The sequence below is a fragment of the Necator americanus genome, chromosome III, assembly GCF_031761385.1.
Source record: "Necator americanus strain Aroian chromosome III, whole genome shotgun sequence".
Classification (NCBI taxonomy): domain Eukaryota; kingdom Metazoa; phylum Nematoda; class Chromadorea; order Rhabditida; family Ancylostomatidae; genus Necator; species Necator americanus.
The window spans coordinates 21321388-21341760 of record NC_087373.1 but is presented as its reverse complement, the minus strand read 5'-3'; the positions used below and the strand labels follow the sequence as shown (position 1 = coordinate 21341760).

Below are 20373 nucleotides of genomic sequence, written 5' to 3'. Positions count from 1 at the left end.
AGTTCCCGCGTAATGGAGAGGCATTCCTCTTTGCGATTCATTTTTGGACTCTTGGAGTGGATCCAAAAAGCCTCCAGAGCCTTGCGCGCCGCAATGCTAGGTTCGCGCGCCAAAATCGTGATCTTAACTTCAAAATCTTCTCCGTTATGACGCCGCACCCTGTGACCACCCAATGCAGTGGAGTCACATGATTTCCTTTTGCCGTCCAGGTGTTCTTTGATTCGAATACATAGTGGTCTAGCTGTTTCTCCTATGTATTCGTCACTACACTGTACACAGCAAATCATATAAACGACACATGAATTTCATGATAAACTGCCATTAATAACAGAGTCAGATCCACAATAAATGCGAACTTGAACACGGGAAAAGATTCAAATGCGATATCAGCCCTTAATCTCATGGAGAAGATTTAGTATAGCATTTAATTCGGGAGCAGTCGTCATTCCACAGTTCTGACGCTCAGAAGTAAAAGTAATAGTAGCTGCCAAGTGCTGCAACATTTTCCCGTGCACGACCGATTCGCCTATGTGCGCCCATGCCCTCTGGCTGCCTTTTCAAATCTGCAATCGTGAATTAGTTGGAAGGTAATTAATGACCAAAAATTGTTGGTTGGTGGGACAAAAAAAGCAACAGAATTAGGTAACAACCTGTTTCAGCCTTATCCAGAATTGTAGTGATCTCAAGAACGAGCGCGGGCTCCTGGATATGACTTTCGCGTAGGATCTGAGAGATTCGTTCAACAACCGAGAGGAGAGAGACATCAGTGGAATGAAGAGATCGTTTTGCCTGGTTCAGAAGATCGTTGTAGATGCCAATGGAACGTCGGTACAGCTTTCGTTGAACACTTTCACTCGCTAGAATTATAGTAGATGTGGAACAGATAGCTTAAACTTGAACTTTGACAGACGAATATTTCACTGGATGGATCCCAGCCAGATTTCCTCGTCGCGTTTCTTGGTTGCGGATGCAGGACCAAATGCATCCCAGAAGCGACTTACTCTGAGGTGCCGGTTGATTAAGGGCTCCCTATTTCTGCTGTCCCAAGAGTGACTCGTACCTTCCATGTGGGGCGTATTTTTACAAGGTGGACAATCATATCAAACTTTTCTAAGAATCTTCTATAACGGGAACTTGTGTTCTTAAATTGTGTGTGGCTGGAAGTGCATAGATAGTGACCCTCAGGTTCCAAACACTTGAAAGTTTAGTATCCATGCAGCGCTGAATGATTTAATATCAAACTTTCGCTACAGTGTATTTAATGAATGTTCGAAGTTACGTATTCGCATTTTGCAAAATCTGCTTTCATCTTTCGCCTCGTGTCTGTGCTATAATGAGGAAAACCATTCCATTTTAGACTAACAATATTCCAGGAAAATCAATATCTTTTCTAGTTGGGGCAAGAGCGCGAAGTGGAAGATGAATATGGCGAAATCTGCGTGTTGGAAGTACGTGAGCTCGTTATTCAACCGTCTAAAGCTGCATGATTACTAAAACTTGGAACGTGTAGGAGATAAAATTCACTGCTTGTTTCCCGCAAAACACAAAGCTCAGTCTTACAAAGTTACTAAAAAAGTATGGTTTAAGTGTGCCACCCTTTACATGCGTGTATCAGTGTGCTGCCGTTTTAGGAGGATATTAAAACGGACAACTTCGCCAACGAATATAATCGGGTCATCGAGCTTCTTTATGGGAGTCAAAGGGAGGTCAGGTGTTTGAAAACCACCGAGAGATGTGGACAACCAAGAACTCAGCATTAAGCTTACAAAGAATTGTTCTCGGGGCGAGAAAAAGCAGTCGCTGCGCTTTCGAACTTCGGCAATTATAAAACGAAAACTACTCATACGTCAAAAAGCAAGTTTCAACCACGGTTTTCCTCGGAAAGCAAGGTTTCCAGCTAGCATGAAATCAGGATTATCGCGCTGTTGTTTAGGGAAGACGATTTCCATCAGATCGGTAATTGTCGTCCAATCTTAGCAACAAGAATATTTCTGCAGGAGTGATTATAAACAAAATTGAGAAAACAATAAATAGAGTATAATCATGCAAATAAACATAAATAAAGTATAATCATGCAAATAAACAGAGTTCCAGAAACTACTTTTCCTTTTTTCGACGAAAATCACAATCGGCGTAGAGAGAAAGATCTAAAAGAGCGATACAGTCTGACATATAACATTCAGCCTAGGCGGCACATCTGAAAGAAAGTTAGAATTTATCAAAATGAGGGTGAACGTTCATTTCCGCAAGTAGGGTTACTTCCGCTTCGCTGACGTCATCATTCTTATAGCATCAAACAGACAGAACGAATGCTGGTCGGGTTCAGCGAAACATGTGAAGAGCTTCAGCTAAGCATGGATTAGACTATCTTCGTGGGTGACACATGAGTTCCTATGCTACATCCTCAGCAGAAAGGGCATCTCAGAGTGCTCCAGTTTATCTGTATCAAGTTGAAAGCACGACGAACGGCCTTGCCTCCGAGCAAGAGGGATGGAAAAGAGCGGCTAAGAGAGTTCTACATGCTCTCTGAGTCGCTCCTTGGTAGGATGGTGTGAAGAAAAAACAATTTGTCTTCTTTCCTCCCCGAATCTATCTTAAAAGCACATTCTTCCTGCTTTGATCTCCTCTTGAGAAACTTGGACAAACTGTGAACATGGAAAATGTGATCTCCCTCATTGAATGCTCCATCTAAAGTGCTAGAAACAGCTCTTCTCGCGCAAGTGAAAAAAAGAATTCTGAGTTACACATTAAACGTCAATGTCGAGAATGTCAACGTCATGAGATTTAAAACTGAAAACCTGACCGTGGTCAGATAGCATTTTCCGTGAAGGACCTTTCAAAAGGTCCAGATGCTTTTCACATTTTTCGCGAGGGGAAAAGCTTAAGGGCTACTCTTATACATCATTGGAACAAGCGGATTTACAAGTGGAGCCAGTTAGAGCAAGACCACCGGGAGTGTAGGTGATGCGGATGACTGCTTTGGATGGGTCTGCTATTTTTCTGTCGTCATGGCAATTTTATCGCGGCTTGGAAGAATTAGGAAGTGCTAAATGGAAATCACCCAATGAAAAAAATCCAAAATTAACCATTACCAACCAACAATTCTAGCGTGAAAAAAATAGGCGTCAGCTAGAAGGATAAGATGTGCAATGATTGCAGTAATGGAGTTGAACGGCTGCGCCGCTTCGAGAAGATCCTGGCAAGAATCAGAAGTTGTGAGTTGAAGCAACACAAGTAACTTAGTCGGCTTGCCTCATACGTCAGGTACCACTTTTCTAGTATCTCTCGTAGGTGTGAGATGTGTTGTTCATCCTGTCCACGACGATACTGCAGCAGCGAGAACAGCTCGGCCTCATCTGGTGCTACTCTGGCAAGATGGATTTCTTTGAGAGCATGTAAATCCTCCCTATCTAAACTACTTAAGTGTTAATCTAATTAATTGTTAATTTTCGCGTTCAATGCTTGCCCCAATAAATTGCAAGAGGTAAAGGTTAAGTAGCAGTAGCAGTAAAATTTTCAAAGATATAAACACGCACCGAGAGGATCTCCGCGATTAATTCTCCAGATAAGGTCATCTATCATTCTCTGAACCTGCGTTCCCATTCTGTATGCGTATTCATCGTGGTAATTGTAATTCCTTGAAAAAAAAGACTAGCGGTTCTCAACAATTTTTTCAATCATTCATTCTTCTCGACGATTGTGGGATTTTTTTAACATTAACCTTTTCGTAAAATAGAACAAACCACCAAATGAAGTATTTTTAGCCCTATGCAGTGGACTTTTATCAAGTTTTGTTTCACGAGTAAGTGATATAATTTAAATCATGTGAGGTCGCCGGAGTAAAAAGAAGAGGTTAATAGAATTTTGGAAAAGAAAATTGTTCTCTGACCTTCATTCTACTTTCTATTTGGTACTAACTTTTCTTTAAAGGCATCACCCCACGAATCTGAGGTGGTGCAGATTTCAGGTGGAGTATTCGTATACGGGATGGGAGACTACGGAGAGGGGGGTGATTCCGTCCATTTCTTCCAAATTGCCGTAAAAAACGGCCCGTAAGATACCGACACGGCTTCAGGCGTTTTGTCGCACTTTTTTCTACAAGAAGTTCGACTGTAGCGCGCCAGCCTTGTGCGGTGCCGCATCTTCCGGGCCGTTTTTTACGGCATTTAGGAAGAAATGGACGGAATCACCCCCCTCTCCGTAGTCTCCCATCCCGTGTACGAATACTCCACCTGAAATCTGCACCACCTCAGATTCGTGGGGTGATGCCTTTAACTTCCAGCTTTTGGAGCAGTCGACTGTCGCACTGTTGTTTATTCTTATTTCTTCAATCCCGACATTGAATAAACTTCACATTAAAACTCCACAAAGTATTGTGTATCTTAAAGAGCCGATCATATCCTATTCTTTGTGTTTTGAAAGGATTTAAGAACTTCCTAAAGTACCCCACGAATCTGAGGTGGTGCAGATTTCAGGTGGAGTATTCAATGACGGAATGACATCAAATCCAAATGCAGATTTTTAGCTTTTGGTAGCGTTGAACGTAGCTGCCTACGCAACTGCAGCGAGTTTCACGTAATGTTGGATTTTTCATACCCAGTCCTTCACAACGGAATACCTTGAGCTTTCCCGCCATGAAAGAACAGAGGTGGTTCGGGGAACCGGATAGTGAGGTCCTGTCCACGAAGACGCTTTTGTGTGAGCCACCGAGTCGTTGACTTTATGACGATGCAGTTCTTCTCTTTCCTGTGAAGATTTTGATCTGCAAAAAGAAAAAAACAAAGAAGGCAAAACAATATATTCTTCAACCACTCTGTAGGACAAACTAAGACAACGCAGACGACATTAAATAGAGATAGTGCTATGTAGTACTATAATATGCTAGTACATGCAGATATCCTTGAAGCGTTTGATTTTTTGACATAGCATATCAAATTTCCGTAATCATGAAGTAACCAGAAGATCTTGAGACTTCTGTTTACATCATGGTTTACATATACACGGATAGTCATTAACCTACGGTACCAAGATCAAAGACCCGACGGCAACTCCTCCGACTTTCTTTCATCTTCAAAGACTTCAACAGATTGCTCCGAAGTCTTCATATCCAACAATCTCAAACAAGGATGTTAAGTACAGTTAGAATTGCATGTCTCTGATGCTACATTTAAAGTAGCAAGGCTATTAATACAACCCAGAGCTATAGCCCGGAGACTTTGAGTCATTGGTGATGCCGATCCCATGGTAAATCGTGCGTTAAATGCGTTAGATCTAGCAAATTTTGGCGCCCGAAACCAGGTAGCCAGAGATGGAAGTAGAACTATAAGTCTTAGCCCAGATTAACCTAGAACTGAAAGATAGGCATACTAGAACATATGCACTTATGATTGATTAAACTTGACTTCTTTTCTATCAACCTGCAGCAGAAGGTTCACAGCAATGGTAAAGAAGTAATAGTTAATATGAAGTGCAGCAGTTGATTTCTGACAAGTAAGACGTTAAAAAAATTCTCAGGTAAAACTAGCTTCTTAGAAAAAGGAAAGTAGGAGCACCGCGTCTCCCTATAATAATATATGATGCTAATGAATCCGAGTGTTCGATGCTGAATACTTGAACACATGATCATTAATGTGAGATTAAAGGCATCATCCCGCGAATCTAGGGTGCTACGGGTTTCAAGGGGTAATGCCTAGGGTCGTAGGTCGTGGGTAAGAGGGTGATTATGTTCATCTCTCCCTGTGTCAGTGTGAACGACACAGGGAGAGATGCAGAAAAATTTCGTCTTGTTCGCTAGAAAAATGCTGTGACAACCCCCTACAAAAATGTTAGAGAACTGCACTTTTTTTACGCATTCTCCAACTGTAGTTCGCTTCATTTCTGGTTTCCGTTTTCCATTCTGCACCTCTTATTCAAATAAACAAATTGAATAAACACTTTGGAAGTCTTACCTTCTTGCGTACTGATCCTCCGGCCAAAAAAGCTCTGTGGGTTGTTCTTCAACCGTACCCTGATCTTCCTGTTTGCATGAAGTCTTCACGCGGTTTCGTAGATGTACGTATACCGTCTGAATTTAATGAGCGATACAGGTTTTTTAGTTCAGAATGAGCAATTTTCCAGTTCTACATTACGTTTTATTCTCCAGGTAATGGAGCAAATCCCGAAGATAAGTTATCTTTCATAATCTTCTACCCCACATACCTTCTCAGGTCCAACAAGCTTCAGTGTCTTATTGAAGACAGCTTCGGGATGGTGGTTCAGCTGCCTCACAGTTACTTGATCACATTCGCCACGAAATTCGCGTTTCATTACGTCACGAATGTATTCGCCGACGTCGTCGTCCTTTAAAAGATCTGGCATCAACGCAAGCAAAAGCGATCGATTTGGAGCACTGCTGAACCTTGAAGGTGCACGCACAGTAGAAACATCTTCTAAAGTTGCTTCGCGCTCACTCGCTTTCCTTCTGAGCATACTGCGAGCTTCGCTCTCGTCAATTGAAACTCTCTTTGAGTCTTGTCGTTCATTTGTGCCGCAAAAATCTGAACGTTTTGATTCACAACTAAATTACTCAGAAGATTAACATGTGGAACTTGGAGATAAAGTTTCTGAAACTTCGACCAGTATAATTCTCCGTTTTATTCTGGAATATTTCGCGTGGGGATGCCTGGAAGGGATCACGTTCTGTGAAATTCCTAAAATAAGAAGAATGTGAAGAATTCCATGCAGCAAAGGCCATTTCCATAGTTTGATTTCTTTGACAATGGGAGTCGACCGCAGTAACGAGTTTATTACATGAGCATATGGTACTTTCTCAAAGATATCTAAGTCGAAGGTATGTTGTTCTGTTGTTCAGCACACAATCAAGATAAAAGAATTCTTCTATGAGTTCTATCGAGTTGTTAACCCACATTAATTCCCAAACGTCTGAGGATGAAAGATGATATCAACAGGATCATTGTTCGGTGAAGTTGACGGTGAAGCACCTCGTGTTGGTGTTTGAACCGCAGCCTTTGTAAGCGCATCCATGCCGTCAATCAAGCAAATGAACATTGATGGTATCGAACGCAAAGTTGTGCTGAGTAGACTTGTCAAACCCTAGCACGGAAAATCCTAATTTGTTTTTTTTTTGCCCCTGCTCATGGCGCCTCCTATTGCATCTAAGCAAACAAACAGATAAGTAAGGAGATGTGTTTATGACCAATACTGGAAGTTCTTCTACAGAAATTATGTTAAGCATTTGGTTTTAGAGCTATGCAATGGCTATCACTGAGAGCCGAGGAAAGCGGAGCTCCTTATTGATGAGACATTCACATGGTTAACGAAAACTCACTAAGTCGGCCTGTTGAACGCTTGCAAAAGGAATGTATTTGGACCCTACCAGGAAGAAGCGAAACAAGCGAACTGCTCACCTACCTGCGCGTTACATTTTCTAGACGCTCCCTCGTTTCCTGAGGATAGACGGATCGGAAGATTCGTCTGTAAGTTGCACTCCACATTGTCCTACGATCCACATCTCCGAACCGCGACGAGCGCTCGATCATCTCGCTCCGCGCTTCTCTCGTGTAACCTAACGACTGCGGATAACCAATAGGTCTTTTTTTTGAGAGACTCATGAAATTTACCCGCTGCTCCACTTTGCCGCTGAAATTCACTAACTCATTGTAAACCAAACTGTTGAAATAGATGTTCTCACCATCGCAGAATGTGATAAATGCGGGTGGTTTGCAAAAGAAACACACGCACACAAGAAACGTCGTTCGATGCTCTGCAAACACAGTAAAATCCCCCTCCCCACGAATCAAACATTGTCAGTGATACGTCGAGGTGCGTTTCCCATTTCAATGGTATGAAACAACATTAGCACGTAACAAAGAAAAAAATGTCTGGAGTTACTGGTTAGTGGATTTCCTGACGAACTACACAGTACTTAGGTTGGTTGCTTCAATGCTGACAATATATAATTGCTCTTCAATGACAGTAGTAAGAGAATTACAAGCAGAAGCCGATGCAAAAATAACCAACAGTAGCAACTATCGAACTTCATGGGAACCATCGAAGAATTTGTTGCGTGCCGCACTTGCTATCCCTCGACGAATACGAAATGTTTTCTTAGTCTTACTAGAGATATTATATGTGCTAGTTTAGCAGTAAGCTGCGATCCCAGTACACCTTTTGTAGAAACAGAAATCGGTCACGAACAAACACTTCTTAACTCTAGTCAAAGCATTTCAAAAAACTGGATCCAGTTGGATTTATCGGAGATGTTTTCGTTGTGCAGGAATACTGTGAGTGCTAGTGCGGGATCTGTTATACTCTGAAGGTTAAAAATTTGGGACACTGGCGCTGGCAGAAGCATAAAAAACGTAGCCCACGCGGTGATCTAAAAATTAGCGTCTGTGGGAGGAAGGCGACCAGCTCTTGCTGTGAGCTGACGAATCGTCTTATCCATGTGACTCACTGAAAGTGCATTTCTTCGTGCATACTTGCGGTTAGAAAACGAAAACATGAGGCTGATGTGCTGATTGAAACGCGTAGCTCTCACAGCTTGAACATATCCTCTCGCTGAGATGATACACTGAGAATAGCCTTATTTGTTCTTTGATACTCGTAATCTACACCCCGAACTCTACGAAGATTCGAACACAGAGACCCCCAAAAAGGGCAGTTTCGTTACGTGCTGTCTTTGAAGGTAAAAACTAAATCTGAAAATGTTTATTGAACAAAAACCTCGAAACAAGTCGAGTGAAGTCCATAGGAGAGATAGACGTACTTCCGGTTTGTATAGAAGAATAAGGATTTTATATATTCAAAAATTCATCAGAACGGTGAATAAACAAAGAGATTTTTCCTTAGCAGTACGATACTAATTAAAAGTTAAGGGTGTGCTAAACTAAACTCTATATCGTTTTTCCGATTTCAACACAACTATTAAGAACTATTAGGTTTACGAAAAAAAATTGTACACCCAGAAAATATAAGCGTACGAGTGAGCTTAGATTAAGAAGCAGCAGAACAGAAAAGTAATGAGCATAATTATCACGATTCTCGGTGGCAAATTTGAGCGAATAATTAGTCCCAAATAAGCTACAAATATCACGGGCGCTTGCGAGCATAACCGTGATGTAGCAGAAAACTTAAGTGCCTCACTGCCCAGTTTAAGATTTGAAAACTAGAGTATAACATACAGGTTGAATGGTGGTTGTTTTTGTGCGATGAAACCGCCAATTTCAGAAATTGTGGTAACACATTGCTGTCGAAAGTCAGAGCAATCATGGATGGTATGTGAGTGATAGAGATGCAGGGTCAACCGTACCCCCATACTCATTGGGAAGCACACCACAGAATGTTTCGAATTCGTGGATTCCTCCAATCTGTGTACATCACATCAATGATTTTATATTGTTTGTTTAGCATTAACACCCCTCGTCTAAAATCAATCATAGGAGCAACAAGGGTGGGTTCTAAAGTGGTCTCAATGCGATTTTTTAAATTAATTTTTTCAAGGAAAAAGGAGGCAGGAGCTGTTTACTACCTTCTTCTTGCAGCACAAAAAAAATGTCCGCTTATTTGGTTTCCCTTGAAAACATGGTTGTGGGATTTCTCGATAGTCAAGTTAGCAACAGCCAAGATTGTTAACAAACTTTATTACGGCTAACGTTTCGGCATCGTCGCCTTCGTTAGAGTCTGGAAAGTCAGATCATTTGTCATATATCCTCTCAAATACCTCTTCCAAAACAAATAATCATTGCTACATCCAAAATCGAACCCAAAAGAGTCCAAGTTGTGCTTACCTACGTAGCCGCGTTGCGGTGATATTAGCGGACCTCCGTGTGATAAAACCGCACTTCTGAACTTTCGCACTTCTGGTTGTGGAATGTTAACCAGTTTAGTCTTAGTGGATTTAGTGGATTATATTCTTTAGGCTTCGCAGTGCAGCTCAAAACATCTCTCCGAATGGAACAGCGCTTGTGTCCTTGAATTCCTCCCACAGAGATTTCAAGAGTTTCTGCTTCCCTTTCCGAGAACGGCTTGTCAGCTAAGTTTTGCTGGGCTTTTTAGATGACGGACAGGACCAAGCTTAGTTGAGAAAAACCCTGCTGAAAACGACCCCGCCCCACCCACAGAAGACCCTCCAGAAAACCGCTCTATCAGCTCCTTCTTTCTAGTATAGCCGCTCATAACAATGAAAAATGACTTATGTACAGAATTAAAGAAACAAATTGGACGATTTATAAGAGATTCAAAATAATATAATATAGCAAATATTAATAAACCAGTCTGAATGTCCGGCTAAAGCCGGACTTCAGACTTTCGCTGGTTTTAGCTTCGCTCCCCTTCACTGATCAATGAAATTTGATAGTAGTGGTGTTTTCTGTAAAATCAGTTTTGCGTTTTTATAACAACACTTTCCTTCTCTTTTTTATATTATAAATTACGGATTAAAGATTACGAAGTTTTCGTACCAAATGCGTCAATTCTACATTGGGAGAATATTCTACCATCAGCTACAAACACTCCTTTGATGCCAGAATAACACAGATGCAATTTGAAAGCATTACTCGAAGTATGGATATTTCTCCTGATTTCCCCAATAGTTATCACAGAATGATGTTTTAACATAAAATGACGTAAAAGACATCTTAATATTGATAAAGATAACGTTCCACGTCAGATCACATAAACATCCTGCTACTATTTAAGCAGCCGTTTTCATGCGCGTTTTCACTTTCTGAGAACGGCATGCTACCAACTTGAGACGAACGAAGAAAGAAATAGATACGCGGAGGAGTCATGAAGGTGAAAAGCAACGCGCGCAATGGCCACGGCTATGAAACGGCTTTAACCATTTATCTTTTGCGACATGCACGCGAAGTTATTGCGCACCATTTCGATTCTGCGGGACCCGTCTCACCCACGTTATATCTATCTGGCGCCGGCGCACCAATGACGACGTGGGACCCGTCGCGCCCCATTTTCTAGCTCTCTGGCGCCGGCGCACCAATCCGACGCCAGTGAACCCGTCGCACCCCCTCCTATAGATATCTGGCGCCGGTGGACCCGTCGCACCCCCTCCTATAGGTATCTGGCACCGGTGGACCCGTCACACCCCCTTCTATAGGTATCTGGCACCGGTGGACCTGTCACACCCTCTTCTATAGGTATCTGGCGCCGGCGCACCAATCTGGCGCCAGTGGACCCGTCGCACCCCCTCCTATAGGTATCTGGCACCGGTGGACCCGTCACACCCCCTTCTATAGGTATCTGGCACCGGTGGACCTGTCACACCCTCTTCTATAGGTATCTGGCGCCGGCGCACCAATCTGGCGCCGGTGGACCCGTCGCACCCCCTTCTATAGGTATCTGGCGCCGGCTCGCCAATCTGACGCCGGTGGACCCGTCGCAACCTCTTCTATAGGTATCTGGCGACGGTGGACCCGCCGCACCCCCTTCTATAGGTATCCGATGCCGGTGGACCCGTCGTACCCCATATTATGGCTATCTGGCGCCGGTGGACCCGTCGCACCCCATATTATGGTTATTTGGCGCCGGTGGACCCGCCGCACCCCCTTCTATGGGTATCTGGCGCCGGCCCGCCAATCTGACGCCGGTGGACCCGTCGCACCCCATATTATGGCTATCTGGCGCCGGTGGACCCGTCGCACCCCCTTCTACAGGTATCTGGCGCCGGCGCACCAATCGGAGCTGCAGAGTTTTGCATCATTGTGGAGTATTTTCGTGGCACACAGACAAACACACACACGGACTATGCTCGTTATTATATACAAGTCTGATCGTCCGGCTTACGCCGGACTCTCAGACTTTGTGTGGTGTTCGCTTCGCTCACTTTCATCAACTAACCAAAATATACTTTTAAATTGAAATTCAAAAATTAGTGGTAGTGATATTTTCTGTAAATAATAAGAGTTCTGTTTTCATGTTGTTTTGTTATTTTCTTCTTTCTTTTTTAATGTATATAAAGACAAAAAATTTCATAGTTTTTTCTAAACGCGTCAGTTCTACATTTTGAGAATATTCAAACTTTAGCTTCAAACACTACTTCGGTTCGAATATAATATATACACAATTTTAAAGCATTACGCGAAGAATGGGTGTTCTCCCTATTTTCCTCAACAGCTATCAAGGAATGATGTTTAACATAAAATAATGTGAAGATCATCGTACTGATAAAGGTAACGTTCTTTGTCAAATTATGTAAGCTGTTGGCTACTATTTAAGCAGCCGGTTTCATTCGTGTTTCCACTTTCTGAGGAGCACAATACCAAGCTGAGGCAAACGTGCAAGGAAACAAACGCACGGAGGAGTCATAGAGGTGATGAACAACGCGCGCAGTAGCCACGGGTATCAAACGGCTGCAACGTGCCATTTAACTTCTGCGACACGCAAAAAAAAATTACTGCAAAATAATACTGTACAACAGTTCCACGCTGTCCGTCGCACCCAATTTTACAGCTTTCGGGTTTTCAATGTGCTCCCCTCGCTTGCACAACTCTTCTTACTGCTGAACAGCACTTCTACTGAAATTACTCTGACCCTAAAGGTTACTTTTAGCTCAAAACACTCATTCGTTTTCGTTCCCTACACAGTGTAGACACGATTTGAAAGTGGTATTCGAAGAATGGGTTTTCCTGTTGTTTCTCCCTAACAGTTACGGCAGAATAATGTTTAACATGAAATGACGTGGACAACATCATCGTACTGATAAAGATAGCGTTCCACGTCAGATCACATAAACAGCGTGCTACTATTTAAGCAGCTGTTTGAACGTGTATATCCAGTTTCTGAGGAACAGCGGAGCCGAGTAGGTGGAGCGCAACGCCGAAAGTGGTTACAACTATAAAACTTTTACAACGTCCCTAGCTTTACGACGCCGGCACACCAACTCGACGCCATTGGACCCGTCACACCCCCTTCTAAAGGTATCTATCATCGGTGCACCAACTCTACGCCATTGGACCCGTCGTACCCCCTTCTATAGGTATTTGGTGCCGGTGGACCCGTCGCACCCCCTTCTATAGGTATCCGACGTCGTGGGACCCGTCGCACCCCCTTCTAAGGCTATCCGACGCCGATGGACCCGTCGCACCCCCTTCTAAGGCTATCTGGCGCCGATGGACCCGTCGCACCCCCTTCTATAGGTATCCGACGTCGTGGACCCGTCGCACCCCCTTCTAAGGCTATCTGGCGCCGATGGACCCGTCGCACCCCCTTCTATAGGTATCCGACGCCGTGGACCCGTCGCACCCCCTTCTAAGGCTATCTGGCGCCGATGGACCCGTCGCACCCCCTTCTAAGGCTATCTGGCGCCGATGGACCCGTCGCACCCCCTTCTATAGGTATCCGACGCCGTGGACCCGTCGCACCCCCTTCTAAGGCTATCTGGCGCCGATGGACCCGTCGCACCCCCTTCTATAGGTATCTGGCGCCGGTGGACCCGTCGCACCCCCTTCTATAGGTATCCGACGCCGATGGACCCGTCGCACCCCCTTCTATAGGTATCCGACGCCGATGGACCCGTCGCACCCCCTTCTATAGGTATCCGACGCCGATGGACCCGTCGCACCCCCTTCTAAGGCTATCTGACGCCGATGGACCCGTCGCACCCCCTTCTATAGGTATCCGACGTCGTGGGACCCGTCGCACCCCCTTCTATAGGTATCCGACGCCGATGGACCCGTCGCACCCCCTTCTAAGGCTATCTGGCGCCGATGGACCCGTCGCACCCCCTTCTAAGGCTATCTGGCGCCGATGGACCCGTCGCACCCCCTTCTATAGGTATCCGACGTCGTGGACCCGTCGCACCCCCTTCTAAGGCTATCTGGCGCCGATGGACCCGTCGCACCCCCTTCTATAGGTATCCGACGCCGATGGACCCGTCGCACCCCCTTCTATAGTATCCGACGCCGATGGACCCGTCGCACCCCCTTCTAAGGCTATCTGGCGCCGATGGACCCGTCGCACCCCCTTCTAAGGCTATCTGGCGCCGATGGACCCGTCGCACCCCCTTCTATAGGTATCCGACGCCGATGGACCCGTCGCACCCCCTTCTAAGGCTATCTGGCGCCGATGGACCCGTCGCACCCCCTTCTATAGGTATCCGACGTCGTGGACCCGTCGCACCCCCTTCTATAGGTATCCGACGCCGATGGACCCGTCGCACCCCTCCTTATAAGGCTATCTGACGCCGATGGACCCGTCGCACCCCCTTCTATAGGTATCCGACGTCGTGGACCCGTCGCACCCCCTTCTATAGGCTATCTGACGCCGATGGACCCGTCGCACCCCCTTCTAAGGCTATCTGGCGCCGATGGACCCGTCGCACCCCCTTCTATAGGTATCCGACGCCGTGGACCCGTCGCACCCCCTTCTAAGGCTATCTGGCGCCGATGGACCCGTCGCACCCCCTTCTATAGGTATTCTATCTGGCGCCGATGGACCCGTCGCACCCCTTCTATAGGTATCCGACGCCTATGGACCCGTCGCACCCCCTTCTAAGGCTATCTGGCGCCGATGGACCCGTCGCACCCCCTTCTATAGGTATCCGACGCCGTGGACCCGTCGCACCCCCTTCTATAGGCTATCCGCCGCCGATGGACCCGTCGCACCCCTTCTAAGGCTATCTGGCGCCGATGGACCCGTCGCACCCCCTTCTATAGGTATCCGACGCCGTGGACCCGTCGCACCCCCTTCTAAGGCTATCTGGCGCCGATGGACCCGTCGCACCCCCTTCTATAGGTATCCGACGTCTTGGACCCGTCGCACCCCCTTCTAAGGCTATCTGGCGCCGATGGACCCGTCGCACCCCCTTCTAAGGCTATCTGGCGCCGATGGACCCGTCGCACCCCCTTCTATAGGTATCCGACGCCGTGGACCCGTCGCACCCCCTTCTAAGGCTATCTGGCGCCGATGGACCCGTCGCACCCCCTTCTATAGGTATCCGACGCCGATGGACCCGTCGCACCCCCTTCTAAGGCTATCTGGCGCCGATGGACCCGTCGCACCCCCTTCTATAGGTATCCGACGTCGTTGGACCCGTCGCACCCCCTTCTATAGGTATCCGACGCCGATGGACCCGTCGCACCCCCTTCTAAGGCTATCTGGCGCCGATGGACCCGTCGCACCCCCTTCTAAGGCTATCTGGCGCCGATGGACCCGTCGCACCCCCTTCTATAGGTATCCGACGCCGTGGACCCGTCGCACCCCCTTCTAAGGCTATCTGGCGCCGATGGACCCGTCGCACCCCCTTCTATAGGTATCCGACGCCGTGGACCCGTCGCACCCCCTTCTATAGGTATCTGGCGCCGATGGACCCGTCGCACCCCTTCTATAGGTATCCGACGCCGTGGACCCGTCGCACCCCCTTCTAAGGCTATCTGGCGCCGATGGACCCGTCGCACCCCCTTCTATAGGTATCCGACGTCTTGGACCCGTCGCACCCCCTTCTAAGGCTATCTGGCGCCGATGGACCCGTCGCACCCCCTTCTATAGGTATCCGACGTCTTGGACCCGTCGCATCCCCTTCTAAGGCTATCTGGCGCCGATGGACCCGTCGCACCCCCTTCTATAGGTATCCGACGCCGATGGACCCGTCGCGCCTCCTTTTAAGGCTATCTGACGCCGATGGACCCGTCGCACCCTCTTCTATAGGTATCCGACGTCGTGGGACCCGTCGCACCCCCTTCTATAGGTATCCGACGCCGATGGACCCGTCGCACCCCCTTCTAAGGCTATCTGGCGCCGATGGACCCGTCGCACCCCCTTCTAAGGCTATCTGGCGCCGATGGACCCGTCGCACCCCCTTCTATAGGTATCCGACGTCTTGGACCCGTCGCACCCCCTTCTATAGGTATCCGACGTCTTGGACCCGTCGCACCCCCTTCTAAGGCTATCTGGCGCCGATGGACCCGTCGCACCCCCTTCTAAGGCTATCTGGCGCCGATGGACCCGTCGCACCCCCTTCTATAGGTATCCGACGCCGTGGACCCGTCGCACCCCCTTCTAAGGCTATCTGGCGCCGATGGACCCGTCGCACCCCTTCTATAGGTATCCGACGCCGATGGACCCGTCGCACCCCCTTCTATAGGTATCCGACGTCGTGGGACCCGTCGCACCCCCTTCTATAGGTATCCGACGCCGTGGACCCGTCGCACCGCCTTCTAACGCTATCTGGCGCCGATGGACCCGTCGCACCCCCTTCTATAGGTATCTGGCGCCGGTGGACCCCTTCACACCTCATTTTATAGCTTCCTAGCTTCGAGGCATTAACTCGACGCCGGTGGACCCGTCGCACCCCTCATTTTGAATTTCGTGACTGACACACACACACACACAGACACACGTGACAGAATAAGCCCGTTATTATATAGTAGATCATGACACTACTACAATGGATACTAATATAAAGTGCTGCTAGTGAGAAGAACAACAAATATTATAAAACCACTTTCACACTACTTCCTACTATTTGCACACAATTTTATTCATAGACAATAAAACGAACTGTTGAGAGTTCGATCTCCGCCGTAATTATCCCATTTCTGCAAAGTGGAAAAAACAAGTGAAAGCAAACCAACAAAACTAGAAGCAAAACGCATTCTGGAAGCACTTTCCCTCCTTTTTTCTAATTTCTACGCACAATTTTACTCATTGACAGTGACAGTACATGATAGACAGCGAATAGTTCGATCTCCGCAGGAATCTTGATTTTCGTGAAACCGGAAAAAAATTACTGAGAAGAACATTTCACCAGCAGTTCTGAAATTGTATTTGGAGCACTGTTCACAGGATTCGGGTGTTATTAAGCGATCATTTTAGCGATTAGAACCAGGCCCTGATTAAAAACTACTGCTGGACTGGATTTTGTTAAATTGGAATAATGATAAATAATAGACTGCAAAAGAGACAGAGCAAGACAAAGGTGGCTGCTTTTTGTAAAGAAATTTGAGCTATAAAAACCTTGAAATGTCTTTTCCAGAGAACTTCTGGGTTTTTTTCTGAAAGCTAGTTGAGAAAAAGTTGAGAAGTTTAGCATTTTTCTTAACTTTTCTCAATTCTTAATTGTTTGATTTCTCTCCAGCAGCCCGCAGAACGGAACATAACGTGTTCTCTAAGATTGTTGGAGCATCTCCTGCTCCCGTACCCCTCATAGAGTTAAAAATTACAGTTTCTGCGTGCTTTAACGCTTCAAAGTTCTCGAATCAGAAGAAGCAAAATGCGGTTTCGACGAACAAATGAGAGTTGTGGAAGGGTCCCCTCCCCCATAAATCTCGAAAACAATTAATTCGTAATAAAATGCACGACCACCTCTGTTCAGGTTACAACGTAATGTCTCCAGGAAAGGCGACTGCGTCTATGGTGTAGTCAATTTAACGTTCTACAGAGCGTGTATGAAGCACTACAGCAACTAAACTAAGTGAGTATTTTGTGTTTGGATGAAAGAACCACAACATTCGATTATAAGTTGGAACCTAGCGGCGCTGCTTGGAGCTCGTTACGCACAACGTCATAAGACTTCCAGCACCAGGATCCTGCTGCACGAACCCAACATTATTGTCCGCATATTTCAGAGACATTTCGGGTCAATGTTAAAAATCCAGAAGCGAACAGGAAGGAAAAGTGCGCTGTAGTAATCAAAGAGCTGACTTGCGCTGAGTAACACCAAGATCACGTCCCCATACCACTGAGTCGGTGAAAAATGTGTTTTAACACGTTGACGCGACGCGGCTCTGTGCACTGAGCGCTCCCTACAGTATGCCGAAGATTTCCATCTCTTTTTCTTTTACTCTTTGTGGGCTTTCCATTATTTTTCTAATAATAGGCAAATTATATTTTATAGTATCAGCAAAGTTTTTTGTCCATTAATTTTATGGTTTTTTCTGCTTCTAGGACGCCTCTAGGATCCTATTTTGTAGAGGATCCACTTTCTGTCCCATTTTTATGTGCTTGCTTTCGAATCGTAGGAACTGCTGCCCGAAGAAGAGGAGGTGGTCGACCACGGTCAACTACAGCAGCAGATGACCGCTACATTGTGCAACAAGAAAGAAGGGAATAACGTCAATCACTGCGTGCGATGGCAACCACATTTAATAGGATTGCAAGAGACGCAATCTCACTCTCCACAATGGCACGACAAGTCCATATAGGTGGTCTCTTTAAACGACGACCAGAACGTTGTGCTCCGTTGATACTCGTACATCGGCGGCACCGTTTGCGATGGTTCCAAGAGTATAGGGACCAGATCAACGAGGAGTGGGGTCGCGGGCTCTTCTCGGATGAGACCAGATTCGGTTTCAGTAGTGATTCTGGACGCACTCTCATATGGTGAGAAGCGGAAACACGTAATGCACTCAGAAACACTGACGATTGTGATCGTTTTGGTGGTCCAGCTGTGATGGTGCGGGAAGGCATGATGTTGCGTAGGCGTACTAGCCTCAAAATCTTTGAAGATGGCACACTCATAGTTCAACGTTATTATGACACTGTACTCCTCCACCACGTGCATCTTTTCAGGGGTGCAGACGGCCCTGACTCCGCTGTTATGGGTGGCAGTGCGCGACAGCATTAATGAGCGCCAACGGACGTGGGTCTCTTCTTGCCCATTGCACAATGTGGCTGCCATCTGCTGCTGTAGTTGACCGTGGTCAACCACCTCTTTTCCTTTGGGGAAAAGTGCCTATCATTCGTTTTCCATGCATTTTTTGAAACAACGATAAAAGCAATACCGAACTCCTGGGATACACTCCTCATAATCGTCTTTCGTTTTTCTATAATTTTTCATGTATAAGGTCACCCAAATGTTATTTCCGGGCCACGTTGTAATGAAGGACACCAACACAGTGGACCGTAACTGCCGCTGATTAAAGGCATCACCCCACGAATCTAGGGTGGTATGGATTTTTTTCCGAATTAGCGTTATCCTTTACGTTTCTGCAATCTACGACCGCGTACAGTCTTTAGCCATCGGATATCCATACCACATCAGATTCGTGGTGTGGCCTTTGAAGGCATCGCCCCACGAATCTGACGTGGTATGGATCTTCGATGGACAAACTCTATACTGGGTGGTAGATTGCGGATCAAGGGTGGTTCTGCTCATCTCCTCCTATTCGTACCAAAAAAAAACGGCGTGAAAGACTCCGTTGCTCACAACGGTTCCTGTTGCAGCGCTCCACACTTTGAGACGTCATCCAGCTGCGGCCAGTGAGTTCTTCTCGACTGTGTATTCAAATGAAGCCTATGAAGGTTGCTGAAGGGACCCGAACATATACAAAGAGGAACGTTCTAATGTTACCCGTAGGAACTAAAGCGGTCTTTTAGGACGATAAGGGAGAGGGGAGCGGAATCACCCCTGATGCCGCAATCTTTCTCTTCGCGACATACTGTTTTTTCCCGCTCCTTCAACTGCCTCCTGTTGCGGGCCCAGCACCATTTGATGCTATAGTCACGCTACTCTAATCCATGTGGAATCCAGGTTTCTGTGGACGACTGGAAGAACTCTGCCAACGCACCGCGGCACCTTCAATCATTTCCAGTTAGTTGTTATTATGTTACATTACTTTATATCTTCGTCCTTACCTTTTGCAGACTAGTGTGTACCGGTCATATTTGCGTAACATCATTATTAGTATTAGCCTTATTAGCATTATTCTATCGCATGGTATCAGTCGACTAGCTACACAGCGACGTAGCTAGTAAGATAACCACAACGATTTATATTCCTTTGTTTCTGGTTTAGAAAGCGACGACGCCGAAGAATCAGCCCTAATAGAGATTGTTAACATTTGTACTATTTGTTTCCACAAATTACAGACAGCCTGACAAATTATGCCAAAACTCAAGCAATGCTCTTGCGATTATATGCTGAGAATTGCACTGGATACTTTTACAGGATTCAGAACACTCAGGTTCGTCTGATTTTCACAGATCTCAGGTTTTCTATTCTTTCAATGTTTTCGAGTTCTCAAGCCTGCTTATTTTCAAGTGCGCTGAACTTTCAAATGCCCTACTTCTTGCAGTCCTAATTTTCTTCTAATTTCCTAACAAACTCTCGGGGTTTCAAACAATTCTGCAGAAAAAAGAGAATTTTCGAGCTCGAAAGAAATGCACTGCAGCGAGCAGGACTCATTCTTTACAGTACCGCCAGAGACTTCTACTTTTAAACTGAACTATGCAAATTTTAAATATAAAGTCTATCGAATAGAATAGTGTGGCAAGTTGGAAGTGAAAATATTTTTGGCCTCGCAACTGCAAACTTCCACAAGTTATACTCCTTTGACAACAATAAATCTCTTTTGTATTCAGCGCAGTGCATTCAAGGGAAACTAAAGGTTGTTAGCTCAGTACTGCACGAAAACCGCT

General features: G+C 46.1%; 2 protein-coding genes across 4 annotated transcripts; both read right to left on the bottom strand.

The window, feature by feature from the left end:
* Positions 1–462: 462 nt before the first annotated feature.
* Positions 463–7693, bottom strand: RB195_010363 (uncharacterized protein; the record flags this gene model as incomplete). Of its 3 annotated transcripts, XM_064191334.1 has the most annotated exons (13): positions 463–563; positions 651–857; positions 3097–3196; positions 3253–3410; positions 3537–3637; positions 4619–4762; positions 5044–5115; positions 5949–6064; positions 6199–6339; positions 6415–6536; positions 6616–6689; positions 6906–6921; positions 6981–7047. In XM_064191334.1, 13 exons carry the CDS (start codon positions 7045–7047, stop codon positions 463–465), a joined length of 1419 nt encoding a protein of 472 aa, XP_064048916.1. The 3 variants fall into 3 exon arrangements, with proteins under 3 accessions (XP_064048916.1, XP_064048915.1, XP_064048917.1); XM_064191333.1 differs by lacking the exons at positions 6616–6689; positions 6906–6921; positions 6981–7047 and adding exons at positions 7407–7473; positions 7691–7693; XM_064191332.1 differs by lacking the exons at positions 5044–5115; positions 6616–6689; positions 6906–6921 and having other exon boundaries at positions 6981–7023.
* Positions 7694–18124: 10431 nt separating this feature from the next.
* Positions 18125–18634, bottom strand: RB195_010362 (uncharacterized protein; the record flags this gene model as incomplete). Its single annotated transcript, XM_064191331.1, has 1 exon — positions 18125–18634. One exon carries the CDS (start codon positions 18632–18634, stop codon positions 18125–18127), a length of 510 nt encoding a protein of 169 aa, XP_064048914.1.
* Between the last annotated feature and the right edge of the window lie 1739 nt (positions 18635–20373).